Source organism: Bos taurus, chromosome 16 (assembly GCF_002263795.3).
Source record: "Bos taurus isolate L1 Dominette 01449 registration number 42190680 breed Hereford chromosome 16, ARS-UCD2.0, whole genome shotgun sequence".
In the NCBI taxonomy this organism is placed as follows: Eukaryota; Metazoa; Chordata; class Mammalia; order Artiodactyla; family Bovidae; genus Bos; species Bos taurus.
In genome coordinates this window covers 75,800,505-75,817,336 of record NC_037343.1, presented here as the reverse complement: position 1 = coordinate 75,817,336, position 16,832 = coordinate 75,800,505, and the positions used below count along the sequence as shown (strand labels likewise).

At 42.7% G+C, this 16,832-nt stretch overlaps 1 protein-coding gene across 1 annotated transcript in view; it reads left to right on the top strand.

Annotated features, from left to right (window-relative positions):
* Window positions 1–6,857: 6,857 nt before the first annotated feature.
* Window positions 6,858–16,832, top strand: part of LOC618087 (membrane cofactor protein) — a 38,192-nt gene continuing 28,217 nt past the window's right edge. The window contains exons 1-3 of the mRNA XM_024976600.2: window positions 6,858–7,101; window positions 11,987–12,175; window positions 12,479–12,581. Coding sequence (XP_024832368.2) covers window positions 7,059–7,101; window positions 11,987–12,175; window positions 12,479–12,581 — 335 coding nt within the window. The 5' untranslated portion in view covers window positions 6,858–7,058. The remainder of the gene's footprint in view (window positions 7,102–11,986; window positions 12,176–12,478; window positions 12,582–16,832) is intronic.

The following is a 16,832-nucleotide window of genomic DNA, read 5'->3' as shown; positions in this document are numbered from 1 at the left end:
TTGTGTGAGTGTTTGCATCACATCGAAATTTCTGTTAAAATACTACTCCAGAGGTGACAGCATTAGCCAGTGGGGGCCACTGAGAAGTGATTAGGTCACGAGGGTGGAGGCCTGATGACTGGGGTTAGTGTCCTTATGGAAAAAGACCCAGTAAAATTTGCTCACCCTGCTGCCCCAGGAAGTTACCGCTAGAGGGCACTGTCTGCAAACCAGAAAGCTGGTTCTCCCCAGACACCACCTCCGCCAGGGCCTTGATCTTGGTCTTCCCAGATTCCAAACTGAGAGAAACAAATCTGTTGTTTCCAGGCTGCCTTGTCTGGAGTGTTTGTTATAGCCGCCCGAAGCCACTACGACAAACACCAGGTTTGCTGTACTTTGTGAAAGCAGCCACAGAAAAGCTAAGACAGAGGGGCTCTCGCCGCTGACCGCACAGCAGCATAACCTGGGCAACTCACAAATCAGAACTGTAGGGGTGGGACCTGAAAACCGCTACTCTGACGGCCCCTGGGTGATTGTGATGGGAAGGTGGGTAGGACAGACTCACATTAGAATAGACACAAAGCATACGTTCCTTGTGTTCAAGGAAAACTCTCAAACTGCCCCCAAATGTAGACACACTAGTCTGCTGCTGCTGCTAAGTCGCTTCAGTCGTGTCCGACTCTGTGCGACCTCATAGAGGGCAGCCCACCGGGCTCCCCCGTCCCTGGGATTCTCCAGGCAAGAACACTGGAGTGGGTTGCCATTTCCTTCTCCAGTGCAGGAAGGTGAAGGGTGAAAGTGAAGTCACTCAGTCGTGTCCGACCCTCAGCGACCCCAGGGACTGCAGCCCACCAGGCTCCTGCATCCATGGGATTTTCCAGGCAAAAGTACTGGAGTGGGGTGCCATTGCCTTCTCCGTTGGGACTTATAAGTAATCTCAATTACTTAAAAGAAAGATGTCACGTAGAGTTTCTGCTTACATCTTTGTCATCTTTCTTATGTTCAAATGTTTATAATATAGAAGGGAGTCATCAAGGAGAATTTAGAAAATGCAGGAAGATAATATGTAACACGTATCAGTCACATGTACTTATACTACTCAATGATAACCATTATTAATTCTTTAATTTTCTTGTAATCTTTCTTTATATTTCTTTATACACATATACCTTTTTAAAATAGCTATTATTTTTATAGTTATTATTCTTAAAGTTATTATTATTTTATAGATTTATAATATATTTCCTGTAGACAGACTGAAGTAACATATATAGTGTATCAGTTTTTTCCTTTCTTAAGGGAAAAAAGGTAATTGCAAGAGATCCATGATTTTTTTAAAACTTCAGTTATCTATGGAAATACTGTATTAACTATGGATGAAATACTATATTGCCTAACTTTACTTGTAGTGTTGAGCAACTCTGTTCACCTCTGGCCTTACATTTTTTATCTGAAAAGCAGAAACTGCAACAATTGGTCTGGAAGCTATCCCTAGTGACAGCATTCTAATTTTGTTTCATTTGCTTTTTTTGTGTGGTTAAGCGTGAGATGTAAGTCAGTTTAAGTCTACGATGTTTAAATGTACTGTCTCTAGCATTATAATGAGAAAGGAATAAAAGATACTATCTTTGCAAGGCTACTTCTGGAATACGGTTTGTAACGTAACATATTTACAGTGTGAAGCTTCCAAAAACCAAGAGGAAAGAAAGCGAGTGCGTGGTCCTTCTGCAAGGCCCTCCTCCCTGCGCCTGGCGGTTCCGGATCCCTGTGTCGGGTGTGGCTCCACAGGGATCCTCCTGAGGTCTGGCAGGTGCCTACCAGGTGCAAGCAGAGGTGGCGGGGCTCCCAGGACCAACATCAGAAGGCGGCTTAACTATGCTTCGTTAAGCCATTCTCTTTCAGGTTTCCGCAAACACCCAACCTGTAGAGAGGGGGGCAAGCCCCTTCTGAGAGCGTTCACAGGTCCCTTCATGCTGCTGTGCCCACTTCTGAAAAGCAGAATGCAAATATACCCATTGAGGAGGCAAAGGATCATCTAACATTGTTCATTTAACGAAGTCCCCATCGGTTCATTTATTTTTATTCTTTGGTTGCACTTAGTCGCATACAAGAGCTTAGTTAGTTCCCTGGCCAGGGATAGAACCCATGCTCCCTGGTGGAAGCACAGAGTCTTAACCACGGGACCTCCAGGGAAGTCGCTGCAACTCTTCATTTAATGACATCCCCAGACACCTCCCTCTACCCTGTCATCATTCCTAAAGTTTGCAGGAGAGCTACTACAGAGCTCAAAGCCTATACTCTCCGTTCTCTCCTCATTTTCTCATTGGCACTTTCACAAAATCTTTAGGGGGATTTGGAGGAACCACTAGTGTTTAAGCCCCTACTTCACTCAGAGCCTTGACTCTTAAGTTCTATTCCTCTCAGGACCTTAGGAAGTTCACAGTCAATAACCCCCCACCCCTTTGAACTCTGTCACTAAAATGATCTCAAAGCTAAGGGTTAGACAGTGAACAGATCCACTTCATAGGTCAGCTTGTCTGCCTGATTTAGGAAAGTTTTCTGTGCAGACACTTGTAGGTCATTCTTTTCAGAGGCAAATCCTGCTTTGTTCCCAGAACCTAACATTATTAAAATCTCTCATAACCTTCCCAAGATTTGGGTAAATCCACACTGGGGGAGGAATAGTAGAGACATGTTAAATGCATCTGACAGCAACACCCATTTATTTTATTCAGCATTTAATGGTATGTATTATGCACCTAATATAGGTCCAGAACTGTCTCAGTATTGGAGATACAGCAAGAAAACTATCTCTGCCCAATGGAACTCATACAGAAAAATAGAAAACAAGACTCAAAACCTTGCAAATGGAACCTCCTTTTTGTCAAATCAAAATAAGCTGAAGAAATCCATGTGAAAGTTTTTAATCTAGAATAATTTGATGGATCCCAGGTGTAGAAATTTTAGAGATCATAAGAACATTTCAGTAAAACCCAACCTTTAAATCTGATATACCAACTGAAACTAGGAAACCAAAAAATAGCCTTATCTCTTTCCTACCTTTTTTTTTTTTTCTGTTTTACTTTTTTAAAATTTTATTTTATTTTTAAACTTTACAATATTGTATTAGTTTTGCCAAATATTGAAATGAATCCACCACAGGTATACCCTCGTTCCCCATCCTGAACCCTCCACCCTCCTCCCTCTCCTCCCCTCCCTCTGGGTCGTCCCAGTGCACCAGCCCCAAGCATCCAGTACCGTGCATCGAACCTGGACTGGCGACTCGTTTCATACATGATATTATACATGTTTCAATGCTATTTTCCCAAATCTCCCCACCCTCTCCCTCTCCCACAGAGTCCATAAGACTGATCTATACATCGGTGTCTCTTTTGCTGTCTTGTACACAGGGTTATTGTTTCCATCTTTCTAAATTCCATATATATGCGTTAGTATACTGTATTGGTGTTTTTCTTTCTGGCTTACTTCACTCTGTATAATAGGTTCCAGTTTCATCCATCGCATTAGAACTGATTCAAATGTATTCTTTTTAATGGCTGAGTAATACTCCATTGTGTATATGTACCATGTAACATATGTATGTAACATATGTATGTTGCATACATGTACCTTTTAAAAATTGGATGAGGAAACACACAACTTACTTACAAACCTAAAAATACACAGGAAACTGTTCTCAGTTTTATTGAAATATAATTAAATGGATTCTCCTTTCACAAATAATTGCCAACAATAAACCACAGATTATTTCTGTTATATCACTCTTCCACAAATACAAGAATTAAAAGAAATTTCAGTTCTCTCTCATTGTGTTTCCTTTCATTGTCTTTATAATTATAACTCCATTAATTGCATTATCATGGATGAAATATCTGGCTTTTACAACCCAAGACACTAAGGTATTTCTTTTATACATCACACCAACACTTTGGGTTTTATATGCTCTTCCAAGAATTCAAAAAATTGTGTTGGTCTGGGAGGAAGAAGAAATTCCATGGTTTGTGTATCCCAGAATATCTTTAGCATATTTGATATAAAATTGCTTAAATGTTTATAAAGTATAATAGTTCCACCTGATACATTTGACTTTATAAGGAGAATTTTCATTTCCTCACAATCCTCTCAAACCTTTACTCTGTGATACAGGCTCTGTCCCAGCCATTCTATGAACAAAGTAACATTTGAAATGCAGGTTACATGTAAATTTTTTTCTTTACCTGGTTCGAATGTAACATAGGGTCAATATAGAAAGCTGAAAAGCACAAGGAAAATGAAATATCCATAATCCTATCAACTATTACTTAATTTTGGAATATTTCCAGCTAATCCCTTTATGTGTATAAAGTAGTACTTTTGTTTTAATGGAAGGAATGACAAACGTTATGAAGTGGTTTGGAGTCTGTTTTGTCCACTTAAAATATATCATAGTTTCCCACATTGATATTTTTTAAGCTGCTGCACAGAATTCCATCCTTTAAATTACCTATCATAGAATCCTTAAGACTTCTGCTAAGTACATAGGGCTTAAATTTTTTCCCAAAACTATAAATCTTTGCTCATAGATGATTCTTTGGGATAAACTCTAAATGGGATGGCTAAATTGTTAAGAAGTCATGTTCATTTTAAAACTTGTGGCATATAAAATGTTATGTTAAATATAAAAATTTGAGAGTACTGGTCTCCCAATATGTTTACTCACATTGGTTGCCCTTTTTAGTTTTTCTCAACTAAGAATAAGAAACTGTCAACTCCTTTTGTCTGCTCTTTACTGCCAGTCATGTTACTTTTGTCTTTCTTCTACTAAGCATACAGGTTTACTTATAACTTTACAAATAAATTGTGCTCACTCTTGATTTTGCAGCATCTTTGCAAGACTGTTTCAACAGAAAAGTTCTCCCCCTTGCCACTTCACCTAACCAATTCCTACCCCTCCCAACTCTAATGACATTCATTGCTTCCAAGAATTTTGCACTTAATGCATCCTTGTCTTCACCTTTTCAATAAAAGTGTATTTCATCTTTAATAAAACATTTAGTCATTCAATGACAAGGGTTCCTGAGAGTAGAAACCCATAAGATCATGGCATCTGGTCCCATCACTTCATGGGAAATGGATGGGGAAACAGTGGAAACAGTGTCAGATTTTATTTTGCAGGGGCTCCAAAGTCACTGCAGATGGTGATTGCAGCCATGAAATTAAAAGACGCTTACTCCTTTGAAGGAAAGTTATAACCAACCTAGATAGCACATTCAAAAACAGAGACATTACCAACAAAGGTCCGTCTAGTCAAGGCTATAGTTTTTCCAGTGGTCATGTATGGATGTGAGAGTTGGACTGTAAAGAAAGCTGAGCGCCGAAGAATTGATGCTTTTGAACTGTGGTGTTGGAGAAGACTCTTGAGAGTCCCTTGGACTGCAAGGAGATCCAATCAGTCCATTCTAAAGGAGATCAGTCTTGGGTGTTCTTTGAAGGACTGTTGCTAAAACTGAAACTCCAATACTTTGGCCACCTCATGCGAAGAGTTGACTCATTGGAAAAGACTCTGATGCTGGGAGGGATTGGGGGCGGGAGGAGAAGGGGACGACAGAGGATGAGATGGCTGGATGGCATCACGGACTCGATGGACCTGAGTTTGAGTGAACTCTGGGAGTTGGTGATGGACAGGGAGGCCTGGCGTGCTGCAATTCATGGGGTTGCAAAGAGTCGGACACGACTGAGCAACTGAACTGAAACTGAACTGAACTGATGCTAACGGCCTATGTTATTTAATAATTTACCTTCCCAGGGCACTCTCTCGGAAATATGTGGGAGACTGACTGATCCTAGCAATTGGGAGAGGAATGGGCAAATCTTTTCTGATTCTGAAATCTATCAGGCCATGAGAGATTTCAGTAGTAGACGCTCAACCACAACTATAATAGTTTCCTGAATTATTCCTAACTAATGCCAAAGACTGAACAAAGGACCCAGGTGTCCGGACAGTCTGGAATGCCCCAGGTCCAGACTGCAGTCCTGAGGGGTGTCTGGCCGACCGTGACACGCTGTCTGGGCTTAGGTTTTTATCCTCAGGTTGATTCTTTGAATCAGGTTGATTCTGCACTTGATTCTTTAATCCAGACTTCCAGAAAAGGGACAATAATGACCCCGCCAGCCCTTGATTCCTTTCCACCCTCCCTGCGTAGGGTGATAACAGTCTGTTCACCAAGAGGCGGTGAACCAGATATTCCCGTCGAGTCGCCGCGGCTCTCCTTCAGGTCTGCAGGGAGAGGAACCAGAGACATCCCGTGTGTCGGCGGAGGCGCACAGACGTCTGCGAGCCCACCGGGAACCCTCTGCAGCGCCGCGCCCCGCCCCTCCAGGCGCGGGCGCCACCAGTCCAGGCGCACAGACCGCCCCTCCGGGCACACAGATCGCCCCTCCGGGCACACAGATCGCCCCTCCGGGCACTGGAACCTCCCCTCCGGGCGCGGAGACCTCCCCTCCAGCGCGGGAACCGCCCCCCCCGGGTGCGGGGACCGCCCCTCCGGGCGCTGGAACCTCCCCTCCGGGAGCGGGGGCCTCCCGTCCAGCCGCACGGACCGCCCCTCCGGGCACACAGATCGCCCCTCCGGGCACTGGAAGCTCCCCTCCGGGCTCACGGACCGCCGCCCGGGACCAGGGACCGCCCCTCCAGCGCGGGAACCGCCCACCCGGGTGCGGGGACCGCCCCTCCGGGCTCTGGAACCTCCCCTCCGGCCTGGGGCCGCCCCTCCAGGCTCACGGAGCTCCCCTCCGGGAGCGGGGACCGCCCCTCGCGCCGAGGCCCCGCCTTGCAGCCCGCCCACTGGCCCCGCTAGACCCTCACCCCGCCCCCGGCACGGCCCAGCCACGCCCCTCCGCGTTACCGCTCTGGACACCTTGTGAGTTTGGGGATTGTTGCGTCTGACAACCGAGCTGATCTCCGCCCGGCTGGGCTCAGCTTTCCCGCTGGTCTCCCCGAAAGTGACAGAGGCTTTCGTATCGCGCAAGCCCCCTCCTGGTCGCCCCGAGAGTCCCCTTTTTGCTGGTGCCTCGTAGGGATGCTTTTGGCGGTCCTCGTGCTCCTGCTGCCCTCCGTCTCCGGTAGGAGCCTGCAGAGTGTGCGCGAGGGTGGGGAACCGGAGCGGCTCGCGAGGCCGGCCGACTGGAACCGAGGGTGGGAGGAGATTTGCTTTTAGTCTCTCGGGAGAGTCGTGGGGCTGCGTCCACTCCGGGGTCATAAGGAATTGCGGTAGAAAGCGTGACCAAAGGGGACCACGTAGCGCTAGAAGAGACGCCTTGCTTGTTGGTGCGCACTCAGCGGTGCGGGGTGATGCGCGCAGCCGGGATTTACCAAGGGGCAAACTGGGTCACTAGCAAAAGCTTGCAGGGTTTCTGCGACTGAGCCACTTGGGGACGGGCCTGCTGGCCTGTTGGTGGTGGTGATGGCTTGCTTTTGAGTTCTCAGGTGCCTGGGGATATTGGTAGACTGGTTCTGTGCCTGTGTATGTGTGGAGGGAGGGGAGAGGGTGGGCGGGGAGGTTTGCTGTCTGTACTCTGGGCAGGTTTCTAACAGGAGTGAGTATTTGCATCCTGCTCCCTGGGCTGGGGAGGGGGGGCGGTGTCCGTGTAGGGTGTTCTCTAGTGTGACTTTTGTAGAAGTGGCCACCCAGCGGTGCCAAGTTGGGAACCTCGTGTGGTGCATATAATGGTCAGGTGGGAGAAGTCGCTGTGTACTCTGCCTACACCCCCACGTTCCCAGCCCCGCTTGGTGATGGAGGCTGTGGGCTCAGAATCCAGGAGGCAGCATAAGAAGTCACCATCCTTGTGCCCCGGGTGCTCATGCCATTGACACTGGCAGCAACAAGGCGCCAGTGACCACAGAGGCATAAGAAGTGATAAGGTGGCCACTGGGCATATTATCCTGACAGAGGCAGTGGGGGGTGAAAAGTGCTCACTTGCCTTGATTGCCAGAGGCGGCGCTGGACCATCCAGCTGACTCAGCGGTAAAGAATCTGCCTGCGATACAGGAGACGCCACTCTATCCCCGAGTGGGGAAGATCTCCTGGAGAAAGGCATGACAACCGACTCCAGCATTCTTGCCTGGAGAATCCCACGGACAGAGGAGCCTGGCAGGCTACAGCCCATAGCGTCGCAAGGAGTTGGACACGACTGAAGTGGCCTAGCATGCACGCACATAACGTCAAGCGGACTGTCATAGGTAACCCAGAGCCCCCAGCCACCCCAAGACCCAGTCTTGCCCACCAGAAGGCTGAAGACACAGCCTTACCCAAGAGTGGGCCCACATTAACCCTAGGATCCCTGGTACCCCAAAACCAGGTGTAGAACAGGGTCTTGTCTGCCAGGAGGTCAACATAGATCCCTGACCTGGCCTAATCCATGAAAAGATGGACACCAGCCCCAAGAGCCCCTGAGCCTCAGCCCACCCACTGTGTGTTAACCCCAACTCCAGGACCCTGTCCCTGCCCACCTTGAGCCTGGTACTGCTCACCAGCACCAATACCAAGACCCACAGAGCCCCAGCCCACTAGCAAGCTGACACAACCTCCAAGATGCCTTGTGCCCCTCAGCCAGCCATGTTGGGATCTGACCTTACCCATCAACTGGTCAACACCAGCTATGGAACCCACCTGTGCCGTGACCCCAGCCACCAGCAGGCTGACACCAGTTCTGGGGCCCCTAACCCTGCAGCTGCCACCCTGAGACCAGGTTCTATTCCCCTCCCCCCAAACAAAAACACCCACACACGTCTCCACATCCAGCCACTTTGTGACCTGGTCCTACCTATCAAAGGGCTGGCTCCAGGACTGGGATTCCCCTGACCTTGCAGCAAATCATACGAAGATCCACACCTACACACCAGTGACTAGCAGCCTCAACACAGAACAGAGCCTGGCAGTCATCCAGACCAGGAGCCCGGCATTCCTACAGTTGTGCACACAGTAGTCAGACCACTACAGCAGAGGTGTTCGGACAGCCCAACCTACGATTTCTGAAGACAAGATATGGCTTGGCATTCAGTACCTTTCCTTTACAACTGATGATGTGTCTGCAATACGGTTTCATCTTCCCCACCAACTAGAATCTTCTTTATGTGGCACTTTTTTCAAGTTTGATTAAAAGAAAATGTGTTGTAGGATATAGATGTTCTTGCTTACGAGCATTCTATCCGCCTTTTAGAATGTTAGTTTATACAAACATGGACTTAAGTTTCAGTGAAATTGATTTTGGTATTCCTTTTAAAAAGTAGTTTGTGTGGACAGTGAGAGAAGGGGCAGGATGGTCAAGTTTCATTGAGGTCCCACTTTGATCAGAGACCGTAATTATCCTGAAGTTACCATCTGGGCATGGATCTGGGTTTGTGCTTGAGTATGAGAATTATTTTAAATTTTGCAAGCAGGTAGAGAGTTCTTGCCCGACTTTTGCAAGTGTACAGAAGATGAACAGTTCTCTTGATACGTATAGAGACTGTTTCATCTTCTTTAAACTCATCTGGAAAATTGAAAAACTGGGGATTTTCTGAATGCAAATCTATCATATTCTATAATGGCATACTATATAATGCTTCTTGTAAAAGTATAGCATTGCAGGCCAATAATAATTGTACTGTAAACAACCTGGAAAAAAGTCTTAGTCAAGATATGTTTACTTTGAAAATCCTCACAGGAATAAAGAATCCAGTATTTTGAATAAGAGAAGAAATTATTCAGATACATAAAGCAAATCAAATACATGAAACAAACAACACTTGTATAATTTAATTATGGGCATGCTATTAACTTGATTTCTTTCTTGGTTCCAGGAAGCTCTGAATGATGTTATACATTTCTATCTAGAATGGAATTGCATAGCATTTCTAGTCCATTTTTTCCCCTGATGTAAAATGAGAACGTATAGCTCAAATTGAGTAAATTTACTGTTATTAGTAAAATCCAACTCTATTTTTAATAACTGCATCCTTTTTGTTTATTTGTTTTTTGCTTTTGTTTTGGGCAGTTGATGGAGGTGCATTCATATATTCAGATCAAAATACTGGAAATGTTGAAAACATTTTGCCGATAGGTGGATTTCAGCACATGGTGTAAATGAAATGTCGGACAGAGTATCAAGAGAGGAATATGGAATTTAGAAAATGATAACAAAGGAGAATAATACTTCACTTGTTTAGAGTTCTCTCTTGACTAGTCTGTCAATCTGAAGACCTAGATCCAAGAAGTAATTACAGTAAAGTTTCCTCAGGGATCAAAATAGATCTATCTCCCTTCTCCTTTAGGTCCTTAACCTTATAGGAGAGGCCTCTGCATTCTTTTAGCACTTTAGGACTTTAAATATCATAATATTTTACATCATTTTAGAAGATTCATAAGATTTCCAAGAGCACAGATAATTAAAAGGAAGAGGACTTCCTGAAGCAGGAATAACACTGTTCTAGGGAAGAACCCCCCACATAAAAAGGCCAGAGGTAAAAAATTCTAAAATCATAGCAATATAGTTTACTGTCAGGATACATTGGATAAACAGCCACTGCAGGAAGCTTTTAAGGGCATGTACAATCCATTAATCAGTGGATTAAGATCAAATCATGTTTACAGTAACATCCAAGAAACCAATTTTTTATGTGAGGTTATTCAAAGTAATAAAATTTGGTATTTAAAGGGTATCCATTTATTTATAAAATGTTCAATTCACTAACCTAGACAGCGTATTAAAAAGCAGACACATTACTTTGCTGACAAAGGTCCTTATAGTCAAAGCTATGGTTTTTCCAGTAGTCATGTATGGATGTGAGAGTTGGACTATAAAGAAAGCTGAGCACCAAAGAATTGATGCTTTTGAACTGTGATGTTGGAGAAGACTCTTGAGAGTCCCTTGGATTGCAAGGAGATCAAACCGGTCAATCCTAAAGGAAATCAGTCCCAAATATTCATTGGAAGGATTGATGCTGAAGCTGAAGCTCCAATATTTTGGCCACCTGATGCGAAGAGTGACTCATTAGAAATGATGCTGGGAAAGACTGAAGGCAGGAAGTAAAGGTGACGACAGAGGATGAGATGGTTGGACGGCATTACCAGCTCAGTGGACATCAGTTTGAGCAAGCTCTGGGATATGGTGAAGGGCAGGGAAGCCTAGCATGCTTCAGTCCATGGGGTCACAAAGAGTTGGACGTGAGTGACTGAACAACAACAATTCACTAATACAAAACAAATAGAAAGAAGTTACATTTTTAAATACTTTAGTCCATATTGATTTTGACCTATGAAATTCACAATGTTTATTTGATATTACCTCTAACCCAGTGTGGACAGAGTGTAGTACAGAAAGAAGGCATATGATCTCTGCCCTCTAGGACATTGCCTTCTGAGAGGAAACTGAGCCCAAACTATGGAAGAGTAATCTGATCAGAGAGCCATATACCTTACAAGACTTCTTAGGGAGAGGTGAGTTTTGAAATGATGAATTTAGAAAGTAGAGGGAAGGACACATACCTATAAATACATTTTAAAACCCAAAACATAGATGCTATCTTTTCAATCGTGTTGAATGAAAGTTCACCTTAAAAAAAAAGTTCACCTTATTCCTCAACAAACCAAAAAAGCTCCTAGATGGTTATTTAAAGTAAGCAAGGCGCATCCTTTGCTACTACTACCGCATGGGTAAAAGCATGGGCATGTATGCGTGCTCAGTTGTGTCCAGTTCTTTTCGACCCCATGGACTCCAGGCTCCTCTGTCCATGGGATTTTGGATTGCCGTTTCCTCTTCCAGGGGATCTTCCTAACTGAGGGATCGGACCCAGATCTCCTGCGTCTCCTGCATCCTCAGGCAATTCTTTACCACTTAGCCACCTGGGAAAGCATGGGACAGTCATTGAATCTATTCTGTAGTGCCTACCTGAGGCCAGGCCGCAGTCCCCGGCTGATGAAAGAGATAAAGTACTTCACTTGCGTGTTCTTATTTTCTCTGTTCCTAGAGGCTTGTGGTGATCCACCAAGATTTAAAACTATGATGCTCCAAGGTGAGCCTAAACCCAATTATCGTCCTGGGGAATGTGTACAATATGAGTGTCGTCTAGGTTTCAAGGCCAAGCTTCCTGCTCTCCCCAGATCTGCTGTTTGTCAAGATAATAATACATGGTCGTCTCTCCAGGATGCCTGTGTAGGTAAATAAACAAACAAAAATGTTTTATAGTGCTGGATATTTACACACATCTTAGTGTGCCTATGTTTTTAGATATCTGTGCATTTGTTCAGGCTTTGAAAAATCCCCAGGGAATCTTTTTCTTGGTAATTGTTTACCTGGGTAAATATGAATCTTGTTTGGCCATATAATATGGAAAGAAAATAATAGTTAAATGAATAATAAGATTCCCATGAATTCAAACAAGCAATATAGACTTTTGAATTAGATTTAAATCTATTTTTTAAATTAGTATAAACCAACATATTTGAATATTTTCTTTTAGGAAAATCATGTCCTAATCTAGGAGATCCTGCGAATGGCCAAGTTAACTTCGTGAATGGAAGTGTTCTGTTTGGTTCACAGGCTCACGTTTCTTGTAATCCAGGGTAAGTAAGATGCTCATTACAGAACATAAGGTTCAGTATTACTAATTCCATTCCTCTTTTTAAACATTTCTATAAACTAGATTTCACTTTGTTTTCTATGTGACAAGTTGTACTTGTAGCCAAACAATTATTGCACTATTTATGAAGACCTGAAAAATGTGTTATTAGAAAGAAGCTTAAATTGAAGTAAAGCAAAACTGTACACTTACTATGTGTGTGTTCAGTCGCTCAGTCGTTTCCAACTCTTTGAAATCCCATGGACTGCCAGGGTTCTGCCAGGCTCCTCTGTCCAAGGAGCTTTCCAGGCAAGAATACCTGGGTGGATTGCCACTTCCTACTGCAGGGGATCTTCCCAATGCAGGGATCGAACCTGCATCTTTTGTGTCTCCTGTGTTGACAAGGGGATTCTTTAACACTAGCATCACCTGGGAAGCCCATATAACTTACTATATGTAATAACAAACCTATTGTATACATTAAAAATGTAGTAATCATGGTAACTTTATTCTTGACAATAATTTAAAATTGCCAATTCTTAGAGTTGAAATGGGGCTTATGGAACTAGGAAGTAGAACTGTCAACCAAAGATACTCTTATTTTGAGATAATCTGTAGTTTTAAGGATCTAAATTGATTTGCTTAGCCTGGATGATAATGTTGATCATAATCTCTTAATTGGAAAACCTTATTTTTGACGCTGCTACAAAGGAGTGAAACATCTCAAAAAGAGGTACTGAGCATTTAATAATAGCTTTTTTTCCCCCTATAGGGCTCCTTTAATATTACATATTGGAGATACTGGGCATTTATTTTTAAAATATGATTTTAGAATTAAAATGTAATACACTGGAATGCAAAAGGTTTTCTTAATACTAAGCATCTTTGCCTTTGTTCATCTTAGAGGAAAAATGTTCAGTTTGTCACCACTGAGTATGATATTGTGCTGTGTGTTTCTCGTGTATGGTATTGATTACCCTGAAGGAGCTTACATCTGTTCCTAGATTGTCGAATATTTTTTATCATGAAAAATGTAGAATTTTGTCAAATGATTCTTCTTCATCAGTTGAGATGATCATGTGGGTTTTTCCTCTTCCTTCTGCTGATGTGATATATTGCATTGATTGATCTTCATGTTGAACCATCCTAGCATTCCAGGAATAATTTCTTCTTGGTCATGGTTTTTAATCCTTTCTATATGCTGATGAACTGTTTGCTAGTATCACATTGAGGATGTTTACATCAGTATTTATAAGGAATACTGTTCTGTAGCTTGGTTACTTGTAATGTCTTATTCTAGCTTTGGTGTCATTATTACGCTGGTATCAGAATAAATTCAGAAGACTGCCTTCCTCTTCAATTTTTGTAAAACTTTAAGCTAAGAATTGGTATTACTTCTCTTTTAAATGTTTGGCAGAATTAAACAGTGAAGACATCAGATCCAGTACTTTTTTCATTATTGGGAAATTTTTGATTACTGATTCAATCTCCTCACTTGTCATAATCAATTCAGATTTTGTATTTTTTAATGAAGTCTTGGTAGAGTTTGTGTTTACATGAATTTGTCTTTTATATCTAGGCTGTCCATTTGTTGTCATAAAATTATTCATAGAAGTCTCACAATATTTTTGAATTCTGTAGAACTAAGGGAAATATCACCATTTCCATTTCTGATTTAGGTAATTTGATCTTCCTTTTTGTCTTAGTCCATCTAGCTAAGGGTATATCCGTTTTCTTCCTCTTTTGGAAAACCAACTTTTGGATTCATTGGTATTCTCTACTAATTTCCCTTCTGCTCTAATCTTTATTGTTTACTTCTTTCTGCTGGTTTTGTGTGTATATCTTTGTTCACTAGTCCCTTAAGTTGTAACATTAGGTTGATTATTTTAGAGCTCTCTTCTTACTTTTAATTAAATACTAGTTTACCTACAAACTAAATTAGTCCAGGTGCATCAGATAGGGATTTGATATTTCTATACATTTCAAAGTGATTAACATGATAAGTCTAGATACAATTTATCACCATACAAGGTTATTACACTTTATTGACTATTTTCCCCATTATATCCTTGCAACATCTCTTTTGTAACTAGAAATTTGTACCTCTTAATATCACTCATTTAATTAATTTCTCCCTCCACCCCTTCCCAGGGCAAACACTGTTTTGTTTTTTGTAACTGGAGTCTTTTCATACTGTTCATGGGGGGAGGCCTGGCATGCTGCAGTCCATGGGGTCGCAAAGAGTCGGACACGACTGAGCGACTGAACGGAACTGAACTGAGGGTGGAGTCAGTTTCTGTTTTTTTGTTTCTTCATTTGCTTTGTATTTAAATTGCAAATATAAACGATATCATGCAATATTCTATTTTTCTGTCTGACTTGTCTCACTTAGCATGATATTCTATAGGCCAATCCATGTTGTCACTAATGACAAGACTTCCCAGCTTTTATGGCTGACTTATAGTCCATTGTGTGTGTGTGTGTGTTCTTAATCCAGTTAGTCTATTGAAGGGTCTTTAAATGAATATAATCATTTTATATTAGTTCAGTTCAGTTCACTCTCCCAGTCATGTCCTACTCCTTTCGACCCCATGGACCTCAGCACGCCAGACCTCCCTGTCCATCATCAGCTCCCAGAGTTTACTCAAACTCATGTCCATTGAATTGGTGATGCCATCCAACCATCTCATCCTCTGTCGTCCCCTTCTCCTCCTGCCTTCAATCTTTCCCAGCATCAGGGTCTTTTCAAATGAGTCAGTTCTTTGCATTAGGTGGCCAAAGTATTAGAGTTTCAGCTTTAGCCTCAGTCCTTCCAATGAATATTCAGGACTGATTTCCTTTAGGATGGACTGGTTGGATCTCCTTGCTATCCAAGAGACTCTCAAGAGTCTTCTCCAACACCACAGTTCAAAAGCATCAGTTCTTCAGCACTCAGATTTCTTTATAGTCCAACTCTCACTGGAAAAACCACAGCTTTGACTAGATGGACCTTTCTTTGCAAAGTAATATCTCTGCTTTTTAATATGCTGTCTAGGTTGGTTACAACTTTTCTTCCAAGGAGCAAGCGTCTTTTCATTTTAAAGTCTGCCACTGTTTCTACTGTTTCCCCATCTATTTCCCATGAAGTGATGGGACAAGATGCCATGATCTTTGTTTTCTGAATGTTGAGTTTTAAGCCAACCTTTTCACTCTCCTCTTTCATTTTCATCAAGAGGCTCTTTAGTTCTTCTTCACTTTCTGCCATAAGGGTGGTGTCATCTGCATATCTGAGGTTATTGATATTTCTCTTGGAAGCCTGTGCTTCATATTAGTTAGCCTACTAAAATGAATATAATCATTTTAACAGTGTTTAACTCTTCTAATCAATGAGCATGGTATATCTTTCCATATTTTTCTGTCATCTTCAATTTCTCTCATTGTACATTACAGTACCCCAAGTAAAGTAGAGGTCTTTTACTTCCGTTCTTAAGTTTATTGCTAGGTACTTTATTCCTTTGATGCAATTATAAATGGGATTGTTGTATTAATTTATCTTACTGATAGCTTCCTTTCAGTGTATAGAAACACAACAGATTTCTGAATACTAATTTTTTATCCTTCAACTTTACTGAATTTATTCAGTTCTGTTCAGTCACTCAGGCATTTCCAACTCTTTGCGACCCCGTGGACTACAGCATGCCAGAGTTCCCTGTCCATCATCAATTCCAGAGCTTGCTCAAACTCATGTCCATTGAGTCAGTGATGCCATCCAACCATCTCATCCTCTGTCATCCCCTTCGCCTGCCCTCAATCTTTCCCAGCATCGGGATCTTTTCCAGTGAGTCAGTTTTTTGCATCAGGTGACCAAAGTATTAGAGCGTCAGCTTCATCACCAGTCCTTCCAATGAATATTTAGGGTTTATTTCCTTTAGGATTGACTAGTTTGATCTCCTTGCTCTCCAAAGGACTCTCAAGAGTCTTCTCCAGCATCACAGTTTAAAGGTATCAAATCTTCAGCACTCAGACTTTTTTATTGTCTGGCTCTCAAATCCATACATGACTACTGGAAAAACTGTAGCTTTGACTAGATGGACCTTTGTTGGCAAAGTACTGTCTCTGCTTCTTAATACACTGTCTAGGTTTGTCATTGCTTTTCTTCCATGGGGCAAGCATCTTTTAATTTCATGGTTGCAGTCACTGTCCACCGTGATTTTGGAGCCCAGGAGAATAAAGTCCGTCACTCTTTGCGTTATTTCTCCATCTATTTGCCATGAAG